This window comes from Amphiura filiformis, chromosome 19, assembly GCF_039555335.1.
Source record: "Amphiura filiformis chromosome 19, Afil_fr2py, whole genome shotgun sequence".
NCBI classification, from domain to species: domain Eukaryota; kingdom Metazoa; phylum Echinodermata; class Ophiuroidea; order Amphilepidida; family Amphiuridae; genus Amphiura; species Amphiura filiformis.
The window spans coordinates 23661232-23684776 of record NC_092646.1 but is presented as its reverse complement, the minus strand read 5'-3'; the positions used below and the strand labels follow the sequence as shown (position 1 = coordinate 23684776).

Here is a 23545-nt window from a genome sequence, read left to right as displayed (position 1 = left end):
AAACCAAAGTAGGCCATGCTCCCCCACCCGCCTTAAGCTAAACTTTATCTAGTAAAACACAACATTCTTTCACCCAAGCTTAAAGGAGTATTTCGTGATCCTAGCATCCTCTATTTATGTCATTTTTCATTAGATATCCACGAAAAAAACCTATTCCCAAAATTTCAGTTGATTCCGATTTTGCGTTCGTGAGTTATGCATGATTATGTGTATTACACTGCTCCATAGACAATGCGTTGTAATTTCGTTCTGGTGCACCAGAACGAAATTCAAATTTCACGATATCTTTGCTAAACGAATTAATCTGCAAGAAATATTTTGTACATAAACATTATGTAGCCAGAGGTTTCCAGTGATATAAAAATCTCAACTTTTTTGAGAAAAGTGGGGGATGAGGCTGTGGATCACGAAATGCCCTTTAAATACTTTATTCCTAGAAATGCAAAATAAAATAAACACATGTGCATACTCTCCCATTGCCAATATAATAGCCTATACTTTATTACCATCAATATACCATTCTACATACACAATAAACATTTATGATTGAAATAGGTATTTATAGTACTGCAATAATGATTTTAAATTCTAGTAGTCCTATCCCAAGGTATAATTCTGAACATTTTAAAATACAATATATTTCAGCTTTCTGTCCAGTGGTGTGGCACCAGAATTTTTTTCTGGGGGACAAAATTTGGCCTAAAAAGTGGCCTTTTCCAAGTGGGGATGGGGGCTAAGACTCGGGAGGGGGATTGGCCCCTCACACCACCTCTGTAAATTCTGTATGACATCCTTGGCCACTCAGATGCACATGATATGATCAGTTGCTGGCCTTGGCACTAAGAAGATAATTTTATATTGACTTTGGGACTTTCTTACAAAATACCCGTTTTTAAAACTATGCAATATTTACAGCATTTCTTCTACATGAAAATAAGCCTATACTCTGATTGGTACCAAATATGCCTAATAAGAGCACCAATTGATAATAAACAAAGTACCGGTAGTTATAACACAACACACTTGGGCATATATATGGTCGAATCCAACGAAAAGTGTACACGGCATGTTCAGGGCCATAACTTAAAAGTATTAATCAATTGGCATTCGTTTTTGTATTGTGTTTATTCGCCTTGATCATACGCTTCAAGGCCATATATAGTAAGACCCTTCTGTGGAAAACTTAGACACAGGGACCCCAAAACATGCTATTTTTACCCATTTTTTCCAAATATTTCTTAAAGTATTTTTAAAAACATCTAAATCAGTTATGAAAAGAAGTCATTGGATTGAATCTAAATTGATTTCCTGAAAGGTGTGTATTCAAAGATTGCCTGTTCAATTTTTCACATATTTGTACATAATTATGAATTTTTGTGATAATTTTTTGAGTGGTATTTTTTACATTACCTACGTAATACAATTTTTCATAGCACTAGATATATCTTTAGAAAATGGAAATCACTAATAAATGCGCAATTGATACAAGCTTTAATATGTCCAATACTGAAATGCATTGCATTCGGACATCTTTATTATTGTGTTTAGCTGCCAGAAATTCTAAATGGCACGAAGGTAGGTTTGGTAAAAAATATGCATTACCTCCGAATACATGTTAAAAGCTGTGTCATTTCCACAAAGTGAGAGAATAGTAAACAATAGTTAAGCAATAGGTGCAGGGTAATACACTCTTTATTTCTACCAAGTTTCAATAGCATGCGTTTAAATATTTCTGAGATGTCAACAATAAAAGCAAGTATTCAGAGGGAAATTTCGGTAACCGAATGTTACCTACGAATACAATTTTTATCATGACAGTATTGTGAAACACCGCCATTCATGCCAATGCCCATATTGGTACATAACGAAGGCATGTATGTTTGCTATCAAATCATATGTCAATGAAAGTTGCGAATTCACATACATGCCCACCATGCAAAAGTGAATACGGCTTAATTGTTGAAAAATATGTACTGAAATAGACGACGGTCTGCTCATTTGAAAGAAACATCAGATTCAAAGAAGATTAGAAGGGGATAAATACTTGGATTTGTCAACTGTCATGTGTGCTTCATTTTAAATGTTTACCGACCTCCTGGTTTCTGAGTAATTTGTGTCCAAATTGATTTATTCGAAGGTAACTTTTGACGTTTTCGCTAAGGTTACCTACGAATACCATGGAAAAAACGACTGTTCTCATTGTCTCATGATCTAGACAACACAGTGATGGACCCTGGTATAAAGCTAATTGTAGTTGCCCTCAAACGAAAGGCCACAAGGCGTAACTGACTCCAAGATGGACTTCACAAGTCTGCAATAACGGTTTTAAGCGATTTGTGTGCAATTAAGCAAATTAAAGTCACTTTAGTGCCTTTGTTTCTTACTTCAATCCTCTTTCAACCGCTGTGAACCGACATTATTAATACATGATAGGGTATCAAGTATCAATAAACGCACATAAAGAAAATAATACATTCAAAGTGCTTTATAAAATGAAGTTTTGATTGCGATATCCACCAAAAGTCTAATTCTTACCTACAAATACTGAAATGTTACTTACGAATACAGCATAATACATGACATGTGTAATGAAGTGTCCCTACCAATGGAAATTAATTGTCAAAAACTTTAAGCGGTACCCCAGGACACTATTATTACCCATATACGGATTCATTCAACAATTATTTATTATGTAAAATTGCTGATTAACTACTTGTATATCAAAATGAAGTGGTCAAAATCTTGCTAAAAGCATCAAAATTTTTTTGATCTAAGGTAATAGCATTTATTCATTTGGACGTACCATCTGAAAGAGATCTAAAAACTACCATTTTATTAATTTATTACCATAATAGCAAAATTTAAACCTCTAAACTCAATATAGATATTGTTAAATCGCTCATGCTACCTACGAATACCGGGTTTCTTCACCTTTTCATTGTATAAAGCGTTAGGTGTATGCGTATAATTCCTAATATTCTTGAAAACATATATCCTACTCGTTCTTATACAATGTGTAAATTGATTCATACTCATTTGATAAATAAAATACAGAAACTGACCTAAACTTCATTTTCAAAAATAAACTAGCATAAATTGACTAAGATCATATTGATCGCGTTATAAAAATAAAACAAATATTTTCTGGTTGAGCTAGCATTTTCCTGACACCCTGTGGTCTACATTACACTAAAAAGCGTTAATGGGAATATTCCATTTGTTTTAGGTTGCTTAGTATTGCGATAGTGAAAGCATCCTAGTGGTATTCGTAGGTAACATTGGGTTTTGATATCACATTTACTATCACACGTCCTGGATTTATTTTTCAAGATTAGTAATGGCACTTTTGGTTCCTATAAGGCCAATATGTCATCAATCAATGGGCAAAAGGAAAAAATTGTGGAGACATTTTATTTCGGACTTTTATTTTTGGCCCGTGGACACTTTTGGTTGGATTCGACCATATGTATGTGATGCACACACATACCATGTACCGTACTAACAAGCATGATGTGACAAAAAAAGTATTGTTCTGTAGGTGAAAAAACTTACCGAGTAGGGTCGGTCGGTTGTTTTTTGGGTGATTTTTCTTTCTGGCAGAGGCTAAATGACTCTAAAAATCACTGAAATAAAAATTTGCAAACATCAAAATTTTCTTATTTTTTTTCACAAATTTCTGTCAAAATCAATCCACTTCGGAACAAAAAACAGGGTTTTTTTTAAATTTCATACAGCTATAAGAAAAATCTGCAAAATGCAAATAGAGCAGGGTTTTTTTCATCGCATGAGTGGCAGATTACTTTTGTGCACACAGAGAAATAACCATATAGTACCTACTTATATGAAGATCAAGGTATAAATCTATGTACAAGCTTTGACTATATATGGGCAAGAAGGAAAAGCATAATGAAAAGGTGCTAAACAACTACAAAATACAAGAAAATGAATAAAAAAAAAAAAAAAATTGTTGCTCTACAGCCTGTATCAAAATGATACCAATCAGTTTTGATATTGGTACCCATCAGTGTTCATAGTATACAAATATTGACTGCTATGAGGGCATGGTTAAAATTATAGGCTCTGCGGTGATCTCAAAACCATGAGGGGCATAGTGATGGTTTTGAGATCACCGCAGGCCTATAATTTTAACCATGCCCCGAATAAAAAGCAGTCAATATTTGTTTTATATACCAAATCTTAAGATTCTTGTCATATGGTTGGTTAAAAACATCAATTTTGGGAAGAGAAATTAATAGTTTCAATGCGGACGGCACAGATTAGAATCTACGATTTCCACGTAATTAAAGTGCGCGAAAACATTAATGCGTGCATAATATCATTTTACGCTGGGAACAAAGCACACGCAGACCTATGCCCGGGGCATAGTTACTTTTGCGGGCATAGTCAAAACTATGCCCGTACTTTTAAACCAATCAGATGGCGAGAATCTTTAGATAAGTATATAACAGTGAATGAAAAGCCTACTTTTTGCAAATAGGGTTCTCTTGAAATGACCATAATATATGACATTAATCAACAAATTCTGTGGATGCTATGTTGCAATTTCATGTGGCAGTCATCTCTCAAAAAGTTAACAGCTCTCTTAAGTCATAATGCTAGCCTTACAGGTCTTATGAATACACAGATGTTAAAGGAAGTCTCCGGCAATCACAACATTATGCCTTATATGTTAGAAAAATAATTATCAAGCACGAAAAATACATGTGCAAGGTTGCCCTGATCATGTCCTACTCAAACAGCACAAATTTGGAACTAACCAGAGTAACCATTATCATTTTCATACTTTTCATGAACCAAGGCAGCTAAATAATGTTAACAAGCCAAAGAATTAAGGTACCAGTTGCATTCACCCCTGTATATCCTACATAAAGTCAAATATGTCGAAATTAAAATAAGCAGCCAATACCTGTACTCTTTAGCTCTGATTTAAGACCCTATTTGTTGAAGTTGGTTGAGAATGAAAGAAATGGTGATCTAAAACCTAATGAAGAAACAAAATCAAAAGTGTGTTCTAATCAATGAAAGCATGACTATAGTTTTAACATGCTAATCAATGGAAACATGTCTCTTGTTCGCGAGCGCATTGTGTACAAATCAATAGGGCATGCAATGGAGCAAACTGCAACTTTTAAATTGGCATCCTCCTTGGGTTTTTGGATCGTCATGTTTTTATTTCTAGAAGAACAATTTCTTCGAATGAGGTCTTAAATTGGAGCTAAAAGATGCAGCTATTGGTTGCTGAGTCTTTGTTTAGGATATACAGGGGGTGAACATAACTGGTACCTTAATTCTTTGGCTTACTGTATATCTAGAACATGTAAAAACCTTATATATAATGAATCTAAACAGAGATAAAATGTTGACTTTATTGTTTGAATATAGGAAAATAGTACATTATCTTACACTACTAATAAGGCAACCTGATGGCTTTTCTATTTTTTGTTTATACATGTTTTTGTTCTTTATTTTAAAAATATTTCTCATAATTATAACACATTATACGTTGGTGAAGTGACATAATAAATCTGATTAACTACCATAGCAATAGATGAAAACAATTTTGAATATACTGCGCTGCACGACAAGCAGGTTGCACTCATCACTTGTGTATGTCTGCAATCATAGATTGAATACAATACCGGTCTTTTCAAAGATACTAATCTTACAGATGCGAGTGATCAGCATGATATGGTTCAATACAGAGGTACAGTGTGAATATCCCAGTGCAGTACGGTATATTCAAAATTGTTTTCACTTATAGCTATGATAGTTAATCCAATTATTACATCACTTCGTGCCCATTTTAGATGGACATTTCAAACACGAAAAATGTTCAATTTCAGATATTTTAGCCCAAAATGAATGTGCATTTGATGGACCAGTGCATGTGAAATGTTTTTACCCTACTTTGGCCCAAAATTTTTTGAGGCTAAGATGGTCTACATGCCACAATGGGCTATTCCAGCTGAAATCCACACTACCCATGTGGAAGATTTTGGAAATATCTTCTACAGGGGGAGTTTGTTTTTCAAATGTACTTGGTCAAGGTTAATCATTTTGAAACCCATACTCTCCCTATATTATGGCTTCCACAACTGGAGTGAGTATTTCAAATGGAAGTTAACCAGATTGTCTATTCTATTCAAAACTCACACTCCCACTATGGAAGGTTTTAGCTAAATCTTCCACAGGGGTAGTGTGGATTTTAAATGGAATGGTGCGATGAAATAGAAAAGTCTTTTTACTTGATACAAGTAATAAATCAAATTTGAACTTAATTGCTTTCAAAAATCTTTGCATTTGTTGCTAAGGGAAACATGCATACATGTAAATGTGAGTTGTGGCCACACCCACCATTGTACGTATACTGTACGCTTCTTCACTGCAATACGGCCGTTAATTACAATCAGTGATTTATCTAAGGTGCCCTCAATGTACACCTTACTGAAATTACGTACGGCGTACCTATGTACAATAACATGTAAGTATACTTTTATAGATTTTAAACTTACTGCGGAAGTTTCGATAAATCTCTGGGAATAAATCGATAGGTACAACTTCAGTAAAATCAGTAAGGCTTACATTGAGGGCGCCCTAAATAAATGTAGTTATCACACATAGGCGGTAAATGGTCATGGCAAGTTCACAAGGTGTTGTAAATGGTTTATGACAAGATTAGGCCATAGAGGTTAGCAACCACCTTGTAAAAGTGTGCCAAGGCCTGCGTGTTTGGCATGCCACATTATAAATCAACCAGGAGACGAATCTACTCTTTCTTTGCTTCTGCTGCTGCTGCTTTCTTCCTGTCTTCTTGTGATATCTTCTTGCGTGGATCCTGGTAGCATACAAGGCATCTGGAACCCTTCTCTCGCTTGGCTGTGTACCTGCAAGGCATAATTTAGTGTCATCAGAATTTTGTACAGCAAAATTGTGACAAAGTTTTATTTGTACAGCAATAATTATGTACATAGCAATGACATAATTATGTTTGTGTGATTGCATAGCAATTTGGCTAGATTGTGTAGCAAAATGCAACGCGATACTGGTTATATTATGCCCTGTGTACCTGTATAAGGAAGGGTGGAAATACGGGATTGTATGTTTGACAGAGCGGTTTAGACAGCTATCACTGGGAGTCCGACCTTTACAGTTGGCATAAGGGACGGATCACTATTTACGCCAGGGAAGGGAACAGAGGATATTCATATATTTCCACACAAATATTTCACATACCCCCTCATATCGAAGGAAAAATTTCATGTCTCCTCTTGAATCCTTCATTCCTTGTATATAATTTCATGTCCCCAACCAATATTAAGGGCAAAATTTCATGTCCCCCTTCAAGTCAATCAAAAAATTTTGCATCTCCCCCTAAAACTTCTGCTCCCCCCCCCCCTGGTGTAAATAGTGATCCCTCCCTAAGAAAGCCAACATGGACTTAACAAATGTAGCCATTACATGTCATCATTTGATGATGCTTTTGTAAAAGATACATCATAATGCATCTAACAAGAGTAGTGTATTATCTCTTGATGTGGATTTTGGGTTATTCCATCTGAAATCCGCACCACCTCTGTGGAAGATTTTGGAAATATCTTCCACAGGGGGAGATGAATTTCAAACGGAATGAACACATTAGGCAGCTCCATTTGGATTTCATACACTTTCTGATACAGATTTAACCTAAATCTTCCACAGAGGGAGGGTGAGTTTAAAATAGAATTGGTTAATGTGCTAATTCCATTTGAAATTCATACTCCCCCTGTAGGAGATACTTCCAAAATCTTCCACAGGGGTAGTGTGGATATTAAGTGAAAAACCCATTTGAGAACTTACTTGGTATCTTGGGGTATGAGCATGATACTGTTCTTAGGCAACTCAAATTTCTTCACTTTCTCATTGCCGACGGTTACTTCTGACTTGCCCTCCTGACAAAAAAGTTGAAAATGAAATGGTTCATTTAATCAATATACAATATCCTTTTGTTTGGACATTACTATGATGACAGTAAAAGTCAACTTCTGTGAGAAATATACACCCGAATCCTACACTTATTAAGGAGCACCATTATTAAGCGACTCTCTATACACTTGTTAAAGCCATATTCATCTTAATCCTACAAGTTTCACTTATTAAAAAAAAGCACCATATAGCCAAAAGTGACACCCAGAAATTCGACAAAAACACCACAAAATGTATGAGTTTTGTGGAGCATTTATATAATGCTAGCAAGCCAAATTGGAAGGTGAAATTCAACCAGAAAGGCATATGGCCCTATTGTCCATAGCATGACAAAATTCAAAGCCAGCCATCCTCAACGTGCTTGCTATGCCCCACCTCCTTTATGCTACTGGCCACACCCATGAGAGAGGTGCCACAAAACCCATACTTTCAAGTACACACCACCCCGCCTGGGTACCCTCCTTAGAATGGGCAGGTCTATTTAACACATAAATGCTAGCGAGCAAGTTGCAAAAACACAGCTAACTCAATTGCCAACTGGTCGAAATGGACCTATTGTATAGAAGCTTCATTCACACTGCTCTTCTCTTTTATGGAACAATCTTCCAGACTCCATTGTTGGCAACATTACTGAGGAAGGGATTCAGTCTTGCAAGAGCAGAGTGTATGAACACCTTCGAATTCTTGCCACTTCATAAACCAGCAGAGTATTTTCTGGTCATGAATTTGAGAGTGCATGTACAATATTGTACATTAGCTTAATGCCTGGTTGGGATTATTGTAGCCTGCCTACTGAGGTTGATAGGTTTTATGTCATGTATATTTTTGATGGCATTTGTTATCCCCCATCCATTTGTTTTGATTTTGTTTCGCTCAGCTCATAATAGGTGAGAAATATTTCGTTTTTGAACTTGCGCCTGTGTAAATTCACAAAAAGCACACATACGTCACGCAATTCGCGGAGCGTAGTTCAAGTAGGCGCTGTGCCCAGCTGTGTGTATGCCATTCTATATCAATCCACAATGTTATGAGTCCCGCCTATTACCAGCTGGTAAACTTTCATCACTTTCATTCCATATCATTCTGTTCATTGACCGTGTTAATGTCTGTTGGGCTATTGTTCACCATTGCCCTTTTTTTGTTTTTAAGTTTAAAAAATTGTAAGCCCTGAATGAGTAAAAATGCTTTCATGCCAGGAATCCATCACACAACATGGTTCATTGGGTATGCAGCTGGATTGAAAAGGTTGTACAAGGTTAATATGTATTAATGCTAAAATCTTACCAACTGCCATAGCCAGCTTTCGGCTGCTTCACAACCACCAACCTCATCACCTGCACCATGCATGGTTATCTGAAAGTTAGATAATAAATCACATTTATTTTTTCCAGCCTGTATCTCTTACCTCTCCATATACACGCAATAGCCATGCGCATATTTTGGGGGGCTTTGGGGCGTGCCAGCCCCCTGGGGTAAAAGCCAGGGGACGGCCAAAACGAAGGGGCGGCGATAGAAGAAGGGGCGGTAAATCAAGGGGCGGCGGAAAAAGAAGGGGCGGCAAAAAGAACTAGTAAAGAAAAAAGGGCGGAAAAAATTTGAAAAGTATAACAAATTTTGAAAAAATTGTACTATACATCAAAATGTGTTGCTTTTAGGGCGCTAGCGCTTATAGTCAGCGGCCACGGTACGCCAGTGATAGCCATTGCATCCAGGGGGCCAAGTTTCTTGTATATACTCAAGCCTGAAATAGGCAGATTTGTCAAGCTGACAAATAACTAGTGACAAGAAACAAGTCGTTTGACCAAACATTACACATCTAGAAGATAAGCGTTTGTTAAAAATTGATAAATGAGATTCATGCCAGAAGGGGGATGTACACACGTACACATTCAAACCAGATGGGGCATATACACATGTATACATGTAGCAACACCATGCTATGCATGTCCACAAGGATTGTTCGGAGCAGACTTTTATAAAGTTTTAAAAGACTTGGAGGATTTCTAGGTGAAAACATCTTATCTTCCACATTAGCAGATAAAGAGGAGTTCAGTGGGCAATCAGGGTGAGAGATTGAACATAATTTGGGCTTATGATGATGATTGGCCAATCAGAAAAGATGTACTATGATGTTGTCGCCAGACGGTTTGTATAGTGATGAAGGAGCACAAATCGGCTGGGAACGAGACTAGCGTAGAAGAACATGATAAAAAATCCACACATATACTATTACTTGCTGTCAATGTGTGACGTCACCGTCAATCATCGCCAGGTCAACTGGTTCAAGCTATCTGTGATCGGAACCATGATCAAAATGATCAAAGCACAAAGTCAATGGGTTGTTAACAGGTGTGCAAACCAAGCGTATATTGGGCTATTCCATATGAAATTCACACTACCTTGTGGAAGATTTTGGAAATATGTTCCACAGAGGGAGTATGAATTTTATATGGAATTAGCACATTAGGCAGCTCCATTTGAATTTCATACATCCTCTGAGAAAGATTCGACCTGAATCTTCCACAGAGTGAGTGTGAGTTGCCTTATATGCTAATTCTATTTGAAATTCATACTCCCTCTGTGGTACATATTTCCAAAATCTTCCACAGGCACAGGGGTAGTGTGGATTAAAATGGAATAGCCCAATTATTAATCAGTGTAAGTATCTGATAATATCATTATCTTACCGAAAATTGGAAGTTGCCTTCAAAGACTTTCTTGGATCCTTTAGAGTCAATCTCCTCACTGTGTTTCTCCATCCAGTCTTTGAAACAAAATGGCTGCATTAAAGTTTCTTTAGTATCAACTGTAATGGGAGGATCCTCAGGTATGGTGCCTAGAAAGAATATGTACAAAGCATTGATGATTAGGCCAAAAAAAAAATTGTTGTGTTGCCCTCACAAGGCAAAAATCAAGAGGACCGGACGGTCGGAATTTTTTATTTTTTTTATTATATTTTTTTATTTTATAACATGCTATTTCTACTATTTTAAGGTTACAATGAGTGGCTAACAGTATTGTACACTAAATTTTCCACAAAAAATTAAAGCATGAGCATTTAAAATGCCAAAGAATTGTTGAAGATGCACTTTTGTTGTGACTGAAAATGTTAAAAATCTGACTTAAAAAAAAAAAATCTGAATTTGAAATCTGAAAAAAAAAAAAAAATTAGGGTCGGTATTCTTTTGTACACTAAAAAACTTTTCCAGAATTTTCAAAAATCGGACCGGTCGGGTGAGGGCAACACAACAAATTTTTTTTTTTTTTTTGGACTTATTATCAATTGTAATTGGGGATTCCAGGCACTGAGTAACTAGAAACAAACAAGTACAAAACATATACTAGTTGTACTTTGGGGAGAAGGGGTCACGGTAGGCCTAGCAGTATGTGCTCTTGCTCAAAACTGGAGGGTTGCAAGTTGCAGTAGAAGGACCAACACAAGCTTGTACATCAAATTGTATTTTACATTGTAATGTGATGTACAACTGTTTTTATTATGGACCTTACTTAATTTCCAACATCGCTTTGAGAGAGGAGATAGCCAGGAATCCATGCTTAGCGAGCACCCATGGAAAGCACACATGTAAAACGTCCATGTTGATGCGGCCAATCACTATGATTCTGCACGCCCGGATGATAATCTATGATTGACACTTTTATTTGCATTGTTCTTGCATCATCGCACTTAAAAAGTATGTGCCTCTGGTAAGTGTGTATTATCGCACACCATGATCAAAAGAAATGTGCTATTCCATTTGAAATCCATACACCCCATATGGAAGACATGACCTTTAATCTTCCACACAGGGAGTGTGAATTTCAAATGGGGTTACCTGAATGGGTGACTCCATTTGAAACCTACACTCCCTGTGTGGGAGATTACGGTCATGTCTTCCATAGGGGGTGTATGGACGTCAACTGGAATAGCCCAACACCACCCATCCCATATTACCTGGTATCGGTTTGCCAGTTTTATGTTGTTCTGAAGCAAAGTACCTCTTGATAACTGGTGCCAACTGTGTACCTAAATCCTCCACGTGGAACCATTCTTCATACAATGATTCGGTTGTTCCTTCCACAAAATACCTGGAATAATAAAAGACAAGTTTAATTGGTAGCATCTACAGATTCAATTCAGACTTTCGTTCTCTTCATTTATACATTTAGAATGATAGGAACAGCAAAACTGAAAAAAAACACACCTTATTTATGAAATGATTTGTATGAGCTCTAGAGAAGAATATTTCCAAGAGAAGATAATAGATGGCAGGGTTTGGACTGAAGGCCTATAATAGATAATCTATTACTCTTACGACCCATTATTCAAAATCGCGCACTGTGATTCGTTAAAACACGTCACGTGAGAGCCCATTATTCTGCAATAATGGGTCGTGAGCGCCTTAACATATTCTACGCCCAGCATCACGCTTGCTTACGCGTGCAATATTTCTGCGATACACGCTGTCACTAACGCGTACGCGCTCCACCTTAAAGTAAACAACTTAAAATATTTGTGCCAAAAAATGATATTTTCTCTTTAAATCGCACTATTTTCTGGTAATAGAATAGAAATAAAGGGTGCAGCATTACACGCAAATAATGTGTCCTCGGCAGTAAAACGTTTAAATAATGGGTTCGGCTGCACCTCACCCATTATTTACGTTTTTACTGCCTCGGACACATTATTTGGGTGTAAAGGATACTGCATTACCCTTTATTTCTTAAATAACATCACTGCTATATTAGCTACGGTGGTTGAGCATCAGTCCGGTGATCGTAAGGTTCCAGGTTCAAATCCTTCAAAAGACAGGTATTAAAAAGCATTTCTCATATAAAAGAAAATGCAAGTGTTTACCCTTCAGAAACAGACAGACAGACAAACAGAAACAAACAGTGAAGAAGACCATATTACTAACCTGAGTGCATCCAACTCTTCCAGTGCACGCTCCCTCTCCAGAACCAACCCAATAGTATCGGCTTGCCTTTGAGGTGAATGAGGTATGCATGCGGGAAGCAAAAAGATCTGATGCAAGAAAAAGCAAACAGATATCACAAAATTTTTACAAATTATTTTATAATCTATAATGGCTTCCTTGAGTCAGTAGTTGTTAGGCCCCCTAGCCCCTAGTATTCTGAGGTGGATATTACGCTCACATATGTGATGACCTGCTACCAATGCAAGAAATGAATGCAAAGTCACAAGTTGGTGGTTTCAAGACTCCCAGCTACTGAATTGATGTTCTTTGTTTGATGCATACCTGTACATGCCAGAAGTACTAGTATATCTTTGTGAACGGGGAATTTTGTATGCCAGTATGTCCTTTGTGACACAACATGATGCACAATAGGGCATGCACAATGGGCATACAAATATCTAAAGACGGACTCTAAAGAAGTATTTTCCTGGAGCTTCTATAATACTCCAACGTCTCTTTAGTCAAGTATTTTGGTCGCATTTTACTATCCAAAATTGTTATTTTGCTTTTTTTTTATGTTTCATACTAACCCTGTCAAACATACCCTTTTTTCCCTGATTCTTGACGTTTTTGACACCGTAACTGATTTACGCAACTACACACATACCAGCATACATCTTTTCTACATATAGAACCCATTCCTCTTGTGTGTCAGATTTATTTGTCTCAATATTTGAGTACAAAACTGCTAGGTCATCATGCTCCCCTCCAACCCGCCATAAGTAGAAATTACCTCTCCTTCCTTGATGGGGACATCCCTATGTTTGCCATGCTCCACAACCTTCAAACACATGTCTCCCTTCTGCATGTAGAATAACTATATAACATACATGTAACAACAATAACAATTTATGGTCGGTCAGTAAATTAACAGAGAACTAAAATCATTCTTTAATTATTCCAAATATGTGGCCAATATCAAGAAAGATATCCTATCCATTGCAACATGACGCATTACCTCATTACAGCAAATGACATTCCTATTACTTTGTACAGGTTTCACTTGTTTTCATGTTGATAATAGAAAGGTCAAGCATGGGTCGATACTTCTAGTCAAGAAATAAACATATTTTGCAAGATCTGGATACTCTTGAGCTACTTTTTGTGACTATCGAATATCGACCCACGTTGGACTAGTCTGCAAATCAGTACAGAAAAGTGAAATGGAAGAAAAGCATTGTGGGAAGTGTAAGATATCTTCTCTGGGCCAAAGTGATGAGGATATTATATCTTGACTTCTGTAATTGATGCTCCCCCCTTTTTGAAAATAAAATGCCCCTGGGGCATTAATTATAGAAAATATGGTAGGTCCGGTTTAGGCAGGATCATTCCAAATCGTTCTTTTGACCGGTCAAAACCTGTCTTGTCCACAAAGCGGTTAAAACCAGGTTTAAACCGGTCAAAACCGGTCAAATCTGGTCAAAACCTGATTTGTATTCTAAAGTTAAATGAAATTGATGTATCATGTAGGCCTATATGTATTTAACATAACTAATCACTATTTGGATAATGATAAAATAATATGATTTATTTATCTTAATTAATAAATAAATCATTAAGAATTTAATATAAAAAATGTTCCTTCAAAAAAAGACAAAAGCCAAGTTGTTAACAGCTAAAGCGGAACTGAACTTTATTCAATGAAGATTTCACTGACGAGGCCTACTAAGTTAAAGCCGGACAGCATGCTGCATTTTGCAATAAAGTATACAGTTGCAAGGAATGACTTTGAAGATCTACATGAATGCAATGCAAATTATATAAAAATAAATTGAATATTGTTATCTGTTGTCAAATAAGACAATAGTGTTAGGTTACTGTCACAGTAATGAGTTGAGGAAGAATTGCAAATGTGCCAAATAACTTAGTCTCAACATGGACTAGTTAATCATTGTTAATAAGAAAACTAAAACCAGTGGGGGAAACATTGTTTATAAAATTTTGATAATTAGGCTATTAGATTTACCAACTCTAGTATATGGAGTAACACAAAGTAATGTTATAACCTACAGTGATATCAATTTGTTTGTTTGTTGTACTTATATGATACTTTTTGAGTGTTTGTATTAAAATAAATGTCAAGTGAGGTAAATTTTCAGTCTTTTTCCTTTATTTTAATTGATTTTGTAGCATCAAAATGGTTTTGACCAGTTTTGACCACTTTTTAGCGGTCAAAACTAGGCGGTTTAAACCTGGTTTTAACCGGTTTTAACCACGGGGTTTAAACCGGGGCGGTTTTAACCGGCCAACCCTGTTCGGAACAGGTCAGAATGATGAGTTGGTATTATTCGGGGAATGTGAGTGTGCGACAATCGGGTCGGAAAATTTTTCCCCATAGGGGATTAGTTTGTTGACCTTACCTCTTCTCCTTCTTCAAGGTGATAATCCTTGCGCTGATTAGGTCCCCCGACATAAAATGATTTCATTTGACCCTTCTGATGCCTAAAAGAAAAGTATGACAAAATAAAGAAAGAAAAAGATGTAGATCCTGGGTTTCTCTACAGGAAGTTAGTTTGTACAGTTCATTCCCGTAATAGGTGTATTACATAACATTCAAAAATTTGAGAATATTGTTACTTATTTTGTGTCTTTTAATAGAAATAGAACACAAATATGCAATTTTTGTCAATTTGGATATTTAGAGTATGGTAAGTTGTTACGGTGGACCAAAAAAATTGGCATGGAAAAACAAATTTGGAGCTATTCTCAAAAACTGCTAATTTTTGCAGAAATCTGCCTTGCTAGTTGGACTCCTTGAATCATTTTCTTTCTGAAAATGTGTACTTGCATGTACATGTAACTTATAGCAAACCAGGTAAGCTTGGCCGAGATTATGGGTTTTCAATATTACATTGGCATAGACATTCAAAAATCCTGGTGAGTAGATTTTCTTGCAATTTACCTTGCAATTTATATCCTTAAAATGTACCTGTATACAGTATATCCAGCGTGGTAAAAAATTGTTTTTTGAGGTTTCTGATCATCACAATGAAACACTTTTTAAGGACATGATTTTCTCAGTTTTCACAGCCATTTTGTTCACTTGTTGTTATCGATGTGACCCAAAGTAATTGATTAGTCTCAAACCCAGAATGCAACATGGCTGAATCGTGAACATGCATTGATGACAGAAGCCGGCTGTAAATCAGGTGGGTCATCTCGTGTCATGTATTGTTTCATCACCGACCACACTTGTCTGACACAGGGGGTCGCTGGCTTGGAAATTATCTTTTTAAGTATCAGAAATTCCAAGTTTAATTTACTTGGATACATTGTGTAACTATGATTTGAAGATCAGATATGTGAGTGTTAGTAGATTGAACCTATCTGAACTCCTAGCATAATCATTTACCATGGCAACCTGCTGAGTGCAAGGGACCTTAATGTGATACCCAGAATTGCACTTGAACTTGGTACCGTAATACAAAAACTTTGCTAATTGATGCATGTTCTCAGTCATTCAATTCCAAATTTCATAACATGTACCTTGCTAGTTGCCACGTAGGTCAAGGACTCAATCCTCGCAGATACTCATCATGGATGCTATTGCTATAATAAATGCTTTATAGATAGCATACAAATGATTGCTGATGTACATGTATCTTCACTTTGTGTAATTTACACAAACATGGTGTCAGAAACTGAAAAGACCCATGTCTCAATCTGGAACAATTTTGCATAGAAAGTAAGCCAGAGGAAGGAGGACACGGGGTTTTTGAACTAACTTTTGTGGATAACATATTAATACTAGCTCTCCAAACTGAACTGCCACCAGTACATGTATATGGGTGTCGGCAGCACGCTAGCCTACAGTGTATTTGACTGAACTTGCTAAAGTTAAAGCCAATTTGGTTGAACAGTGGACAAGTTAAGACAACTTGAGCATCATGCCTGACATGCCACCGCCCGAAGGAAACCCGCCAGATCCACCACCATTTGCGTACTTTCCCACACCTTCGTCAATGGAAGTGAAAGGAAACAAGTTTGAAAATTGGACTTTCTTTCAAGCACAATTTGAAAGTTATGTAACAGCTACCGGACTTGATAAAAAATCCACTGGAGTACCCTTATATAGCTGATGGATAAAGAATGCTACCCATACAAGGGACTTGTGCTAACCGAAGACGACCGTAAGGACAGCGCAAAGATATTGAAAGCGCTAAAGGAATACTTCTAACCATCGCGGAATGTGATCTATGAAAGGTATGTTTTTAATACCTGTGAGCAAGGAAAACTAAAGATTGACAAATATGTCAATAAATTACGTCAACTGGCAAAATTATGTGCGACTTTGGAGCATTATCAGACGAGTTAGTCCTAGAAGTAACCGATCACAGGATCCGAGCCAGAATCCGAACACGTGCCATGCCATGGATATGACAACAAAGCATTTATCAAGTCACTAAATCTTCATGCGCATCACCAGGTCATTTCCCGGGGTCATTTCAGTTGGTGTGATATGCACATAGTGCACCTAATTTACCGACTTATTACCAAAAGAAGAAGAATATGTGTGGGACCAATGAACTAACGGTGGCACAACTGGAGAAACTGAATAGTTCATCATCAGACCAGGTGAATTATATGCGTGGATCATAATTGATCAGGGCCAACTGGGTGTTTACAATGCTCCTCAACAGAAACTACATTATTTGGAAATTTTATTTTCAATTTTATTTCCTCTATTCACATGATTCACATAATTTTAATAACATTAATATTATAGGTCTGTGATATAACATTTAAAAGAGATACAAAGTTACGATCCTGCTAAGTGCAATGACTTCAATGAAGTCTTGATTTCTTTCTACTGTCTAATGGTTTGGGATAAAAATAGCTAACAAGGTCAAGGGGTCAATACAATTTGAGAGAGCTGATTGATTTTCCAGACATGCATTTTTTAAACACAATACAAATGTACATGTGTATGTATGTGCTAAACAATATTAAACAGCTTGTAATGATGAATTAAAATGTTTTCTTTTTCATTTTAAAGCAATACATGTAGTGGTGTGTCATGTACATACTTTTATGGAGATAAATATATCAGAACTATCACTTATAATGCAGACCTTATTGCAGCTTTACATGTATATACCGTAATTACTTTGCCAGTGCTTATAAAGTTTTTTATATGATTCTTTGCATGCTTAGGGGCTGTACAATAATTATGAGCCCCGGGGGGAGTAAAATTTCCAAATGGCTCACCAAAAGTCGCTTGCCCCCCCTCTCGGCCCACCAAAAATCGCTTGCCCCCCCCCTCTCGGCCCGCCAAAAATTCTTTGCCCACCCCTTGCACATGCCAAATTTTTGGGATCCCAATTTACAAATCTTAAATGGTCTCTATACATGTTGCGAGCTCAGCGCAGCGAGCAGGAAAATTTGCATATTTAAGCGTTTCTGTTGCAATTTCCTAAGCCCTAAGCCTTTTTAGCGTGTTTTATTTAAAAGGCGCCCCAAGAATGCGTGCCAAAAATCGCTTGCCCCCCTTTCGGCTCGCCAAAAATTAAGGCTGGCATTTTCGGTCGGGTAAACGGGTACCCGCCGCCCGAGATTACGAAATTAAAAAAAAAAAAAATTCATTCAAATTCAATACATTTTGAAATCATTAATAGACTATGACATGAATACAAATTATCAATTTTCATATAAAAAATAACAAAATATCTTGAATTTTTTTTTTTTTTTTTAAATATACATTAGATTATTTAAAATTTTGGTCATAATTGAAAACCGAAAGGTCAAATTTTTATTTTTTTTTTTTTTTTTTTTTATTTCAGAGTACCCGGTTACCCGCCCGAAAATTGCGGCGGGTACCCGGGTACAAAATTACCCGAAAATGCCAGGCCTACCAAAAATCCCCCCATTTTACCCTCCCCAGGCCAGGGCTCATAATTATTGCACAGCCCCTGGTACAAACATTTGAACTTGTCAGCAGTGATTATAGGAGCATATAACTTGGGGATGTTAGTAGATTGACTTATCTGAACCCCTTTATGTTTATGTTTATTATTGCTGAGCCTGATATTAGGTACCGGTATGCTAGGTGAATTTAAATTTGCCATCAAACTGCATCATTTTATATATCAAATTAAAGCCCTTGAGTAAACAAAGCCAAAACTGAAAACCTTTTTTTCATAGCACTTTCCGTAGCAAAGTAACATCTTGTCAAAGATTGACTTTCATCAAAAAGATTCAGCTAGCAAAATTCCCCAAAACGGCATTTCGGGGGTGTTTCTAGATCTTAATCTCATTATGATAGCAGGTTTTTTAATGGAACTGCTATCAAAATCCTCTAAAATTCCATGTGCGATTGTCTTATCACCAAAAAATCATATATTTGGGTCAAGTGAAGTATAGAAAACATATTTATGTAGGTTTCCATGTTTCCTTCTTGCCAGTTGTTTTAAATTTCAATGTAAATATGCATTGACGTCATTGTCGGCGAATTTGGCTGACTAGCAAATGTGTTAACTAAGGTTTGCCTGGGATACCTACTGATATGATATACATATGTGTCTTCACTTCTCATCTCATGTGTAACTAATTAGGCTACGGTACGTACACAAACAATGAGTACCGTACCGGTACCAATTTCATATAAATTGCAAAGAAATTTGTAGAAATGTTTGAACTGCGCCAAACGTTAAGTGTGTAAATACCATTGACACACAAAACGGCATAAGCCAGTCTCTGTGTGCCTGTGTAAAGTTAGTTCACCACGTAAACTTATGGCTCAAAATTCGGACCGCTCGCCAATAAGTTTACTGCTTTCTGTGTTTTGAAATTTGTTGACGTTTTAACGATCCCTGATTTCCGGTCGCTTATTTTCGCTGTGTCACGTCACATGCATGGCGCTGGTGGGTACCAACCAAACTTCAGAAAAAAAAAAAACCTCGATCGCCGATAACGATGTGATATGGGACTTACATAGGATTACACAGAGAGATATTTTGCCAAAATTTGACCATTTCCATTTAGCTTGGCCCTACTTTGTCTGCGCTATATGAAAAAGGACAGTCTTAAGTAAGTAAATGTACAATGATTTTGATGTTTTGATGTTTTGGGAGACTGGGAGGGTTCAGAACCAAAAGATGATGGAGCCTATTCTTGACTGTGTAATATTCCTTCACCACATTATCGCACGGTAAGAGGCTTATCGATGGACAGATAGTATCAGTTTGTGAATGAGGACATTGTATAAGTTCCTTGTACTAGTGTAAAGTCATGAGACTCGACTGGCAAGCGAATCTTGCATGCTTGCCTCGCCCTTGCATGCTTGTACAGTAAACATTAGACTGCCTAACTGGCCTGTATCTCGTTTCGGCCAAAGTACGTCTGTAATACATACCTGTTTTTAATGACTTTGCAACAATGTTTCTATTGTCAGCAATAACAGCTTGCATTCACACTTTTGAGTTTATATGGTGAATTTTCGTACACATCATAAATAAGTGAAATCAGAATATCCTGAAAGGAATTTAGGTAACAAATTCAACGACACTGACCTCGCAACAGCTAATGTTTTCATGTAAACATGGCGTCATTAGGCATTTTTAGCCTACGTATCGTCTCCTACTATCGGATCGTTGAAACAACGAAACCTCAATCCCGGCCTCATTCACGAATTCACTCACCTTCCTACACCACCATTTGAAATAAAACTCGAAACATCCTGTGTTATTCCTCAAAACTACATGCACCTTCATTAATAAAAATTGAAATCCTAGTAGAAATCCGTTATCGAAAATTGTTTGATATAAAAGCGTCACCAAAAGTAATTTTTCTGAAGAGTAGATACCGCGTGTCAAAATGGCGGCCGATCGCATCCCCCAGCTTTGTACGTGTACCCAGGTCACGGTATGTCGACGTGACGAACAGTCAAGGTCAGAGAACAGCGCAACCTGTCTGCTGTCATGACGTAATATAATGGCTCCGCCCAATGAACGGCGCTGTCAATCATCCTTATTGCCTTTGTCGAACAGACTTTTACGCAGGTAAGAGCTCACGCTGTCCTCACTTTTAGGATCGACGAGCGTCAGGCCGACACAACCTGGTTGTGTAGGAGACTATCATCGTGATGCCCACGTTGGAACCATTGGATTACGGAAGAAATATTCATACCAGGACTGAAGCAAATGTGGCCATTTCTATGTTTGTACCGGGCAAGTACCGGACATTTTTCAACACGGAGCTAGCGGAAAATACTGCAAATTCGTCCAAGGTAAAGGGTTGGGGATCGCATTTGACTTTGACTAAACTGTTTCGGAGTTAAGGCATGCTAAAAGTAGACCATTTCGGGGGCTGTATTTGTTGTACATGTGACGTTTTGAAAAGAGTAAAAAACGACCACTTATTCGCTATTGCTGAAGTATACCCGCCGAATCATGTACCAATACACAAGGTATTGGTACATGAGATCAGGTATACAGTAAACATGGTAAGCTTAAAAACTCACATCATTTTGTTGCATACAGGTGGCAAGAAAAACTTGCTATTTTCTTTCAGCCATTCGTCGATGTCATAAATAACAACTTCGTCGGTCATCTTGACTAGATCTCGTATTCTGCCACCAAAAGCAAGAATATAATCTATCAAAAATGAACACATGCGCCGAAAAACTGCTAACTGTTGTTGTTTTGCAGCCTGACCTTTGACCTTCATTGACGCCTGTCCTCGATTTCTGGCTGGTTGAGTTTACAGGATTCGAGTTTGGAGTTAATCGTCATCGAGTTACATAAAGTTGTTGGAACCCTATCGTCTCATTGGCGTGATACTCTACGGAAGCGGTGCCAATTACACAAGCGGCTAGGGGACGCAGGGGTAACCTTGTCAATCAATGGTTATTCTATTGTCCACCAAAGTTAATTAGCTTATGACATCACCAATACGTTTATATCCATGATCAAGTGCGAAATTGACCAAGTTTAATGTGTGCGCATAAATCTGCATGGAATAAAAGTTAAATAATTATAAAATATTACAATTTGAAATGAAATAAAAATTTATAATAAATCACAATGTTATAATAATGATAATAAAATAATAACTTTTATGTTAAATCATTGACCATTTATAATATAAAGCTACCAAGTAATCTACATTTTAATGTGAAGGTCTGAAATTTGGCTATCCAGGCAAACACAAAACATTTTTGGGTTTTCGGTTTTGGTAAAAACGTTTTAATAACATTAAATGTCGGGTTAAATAAAGGTCATGAAAACATTTTAAAACGTTTTGTATGGAAACACACTACAAAAATATTTTTAAATGTTTTCAAAATGTTATTGAAAAATATTTTCTGCAAACATTTTTTGCCAAATATTTTGTCACCACTTAAATAATGATATGTTTAAGAATATTTGCAGTAAGTTATCAAAAAATGTTTTTCAATGTTATGAAAGTTTTATTCCTTTATATACCCTTTATATAACCCGACATTTAAATATTTTCTGGTAACCTTTTTTAACCTTTTGCGAATGATGTCGAAAACTCGAAAAAAATTTGTGTTTGCTGGGTAATTGAACATACATGTAATTCAAAATTGAATAACACAATATATAAATAATAACAAAAATAATAATGCAAAATCTATAATAATAATAAATATGTAGGCCTATCAGGCCTATACTCAAAAGATGCATTCCTATATTTGTATTGAGAATTATTAAAGTACTTAGTTTTAACCAAATAAAAAAACACAAAGCGCATTTTAATATAACATTTTTCTGCTAAATAGAATTGGTATTTGTATTCAAGTACTTAATAGGCCTACATTTTATGACAAGCTATAGTCATGCTGTTCGTGCGGATATTTATAATGTATAACGTTACGAATTCATATTTAGGCCTATGAGTATGATAATGATTAAAAAAAAATGTTTTAATTTCTTTAATAAAAGAAATCTAATATAAGTATATTCTTAATATTATCATTATTTTGTTTATATTTTTATTATTGTTTTTTTTAAAATCGTAATCAACTTGTTGTTGAGTGCTGAATCCAGGTACCTGGCTGAATCACCTCGTAAAGTATTTAAGTGCGCCGCCGTATAGCTTGATCTTGATACTACTTTTATCGATATACATCGATCACTTATCGGATTAAGTATTGAACACAAATTTAATAAAACTTTCCAAATACCAATAATTGGCAGGCCGCATTTTTCCATTCTAGTCCCAATTTCAGAGAGTGTTCAGAAATACTTTGAGCTATAGGCCTATAATAGGCCTACTTTGGTTGGTTGGGACTGGAAAATATGTAATAGGCCCTACAGGGATCTATACGATGATTTTTATTTTTGGGTGGATAAAATATTCTAGGTATGACTTGTTGTAGTAGGAAAATATGTTGGAGTCATAACATTTTAGGAGTTCTGAATGGAGGGGGGGGGGGTACAAATGTTTTGGGTGTATGAACAGGGTCATGGTTAAAAAGTTGTTTGGCATGTAGAGGGTGGAGGGTGTAATACAAAATAGCCTGAAATTGAAAAAAAAATCTACTCTGCGTGCGTAAATTTTCCAGTACCGGTAAGTGGCTATCATTTTCTTCCGAAGGGATGGGGGTGTCCCAAATTTACAAAAGG

General features: G+C 36.6%; 1 protein-coding gene across 1 annotated transcript; it reads right to left on the bottom strand.

Annotated features, from left to right (window-relative positions):
• Nucleotides 1-3959: 3959 nt before the first annotated feature.
• LOC140141080 (3-hydroxyanthranilate 3,4-dioxygenase-like) lies at nucleotides 3960-21673 on the bottom strand. Its single transcript, XM_072162852.1, has 9 exons — nucleotides 21418-21673; nucleotides 15320-15401; nucleotides 13693-13776; nucleotides 12900-13006; nucleotides 11936-12069; nucleotides 10671-10819; nucleotides 9268-9336; nucleotides 7858-7949; nucleotides 3960-6905 (listed from the first exon to the last, which is right to left on the bottom strand). The coding sequence occupies exons 1-9, from the start codon at nucleotides 21621-21623 to the stop codon at nucleotides 6788-6790; spliced, it is 1041 nt and encodes a 346-aa protein (XP_072018953.1). The 5' UTR covers nucleotides 21624-21673; the 3' UTR covers nucleotides 3960-6787.
• Between the last annotated feature and the right edge of the window lie 1872 nt (nucleotides 21674-23545).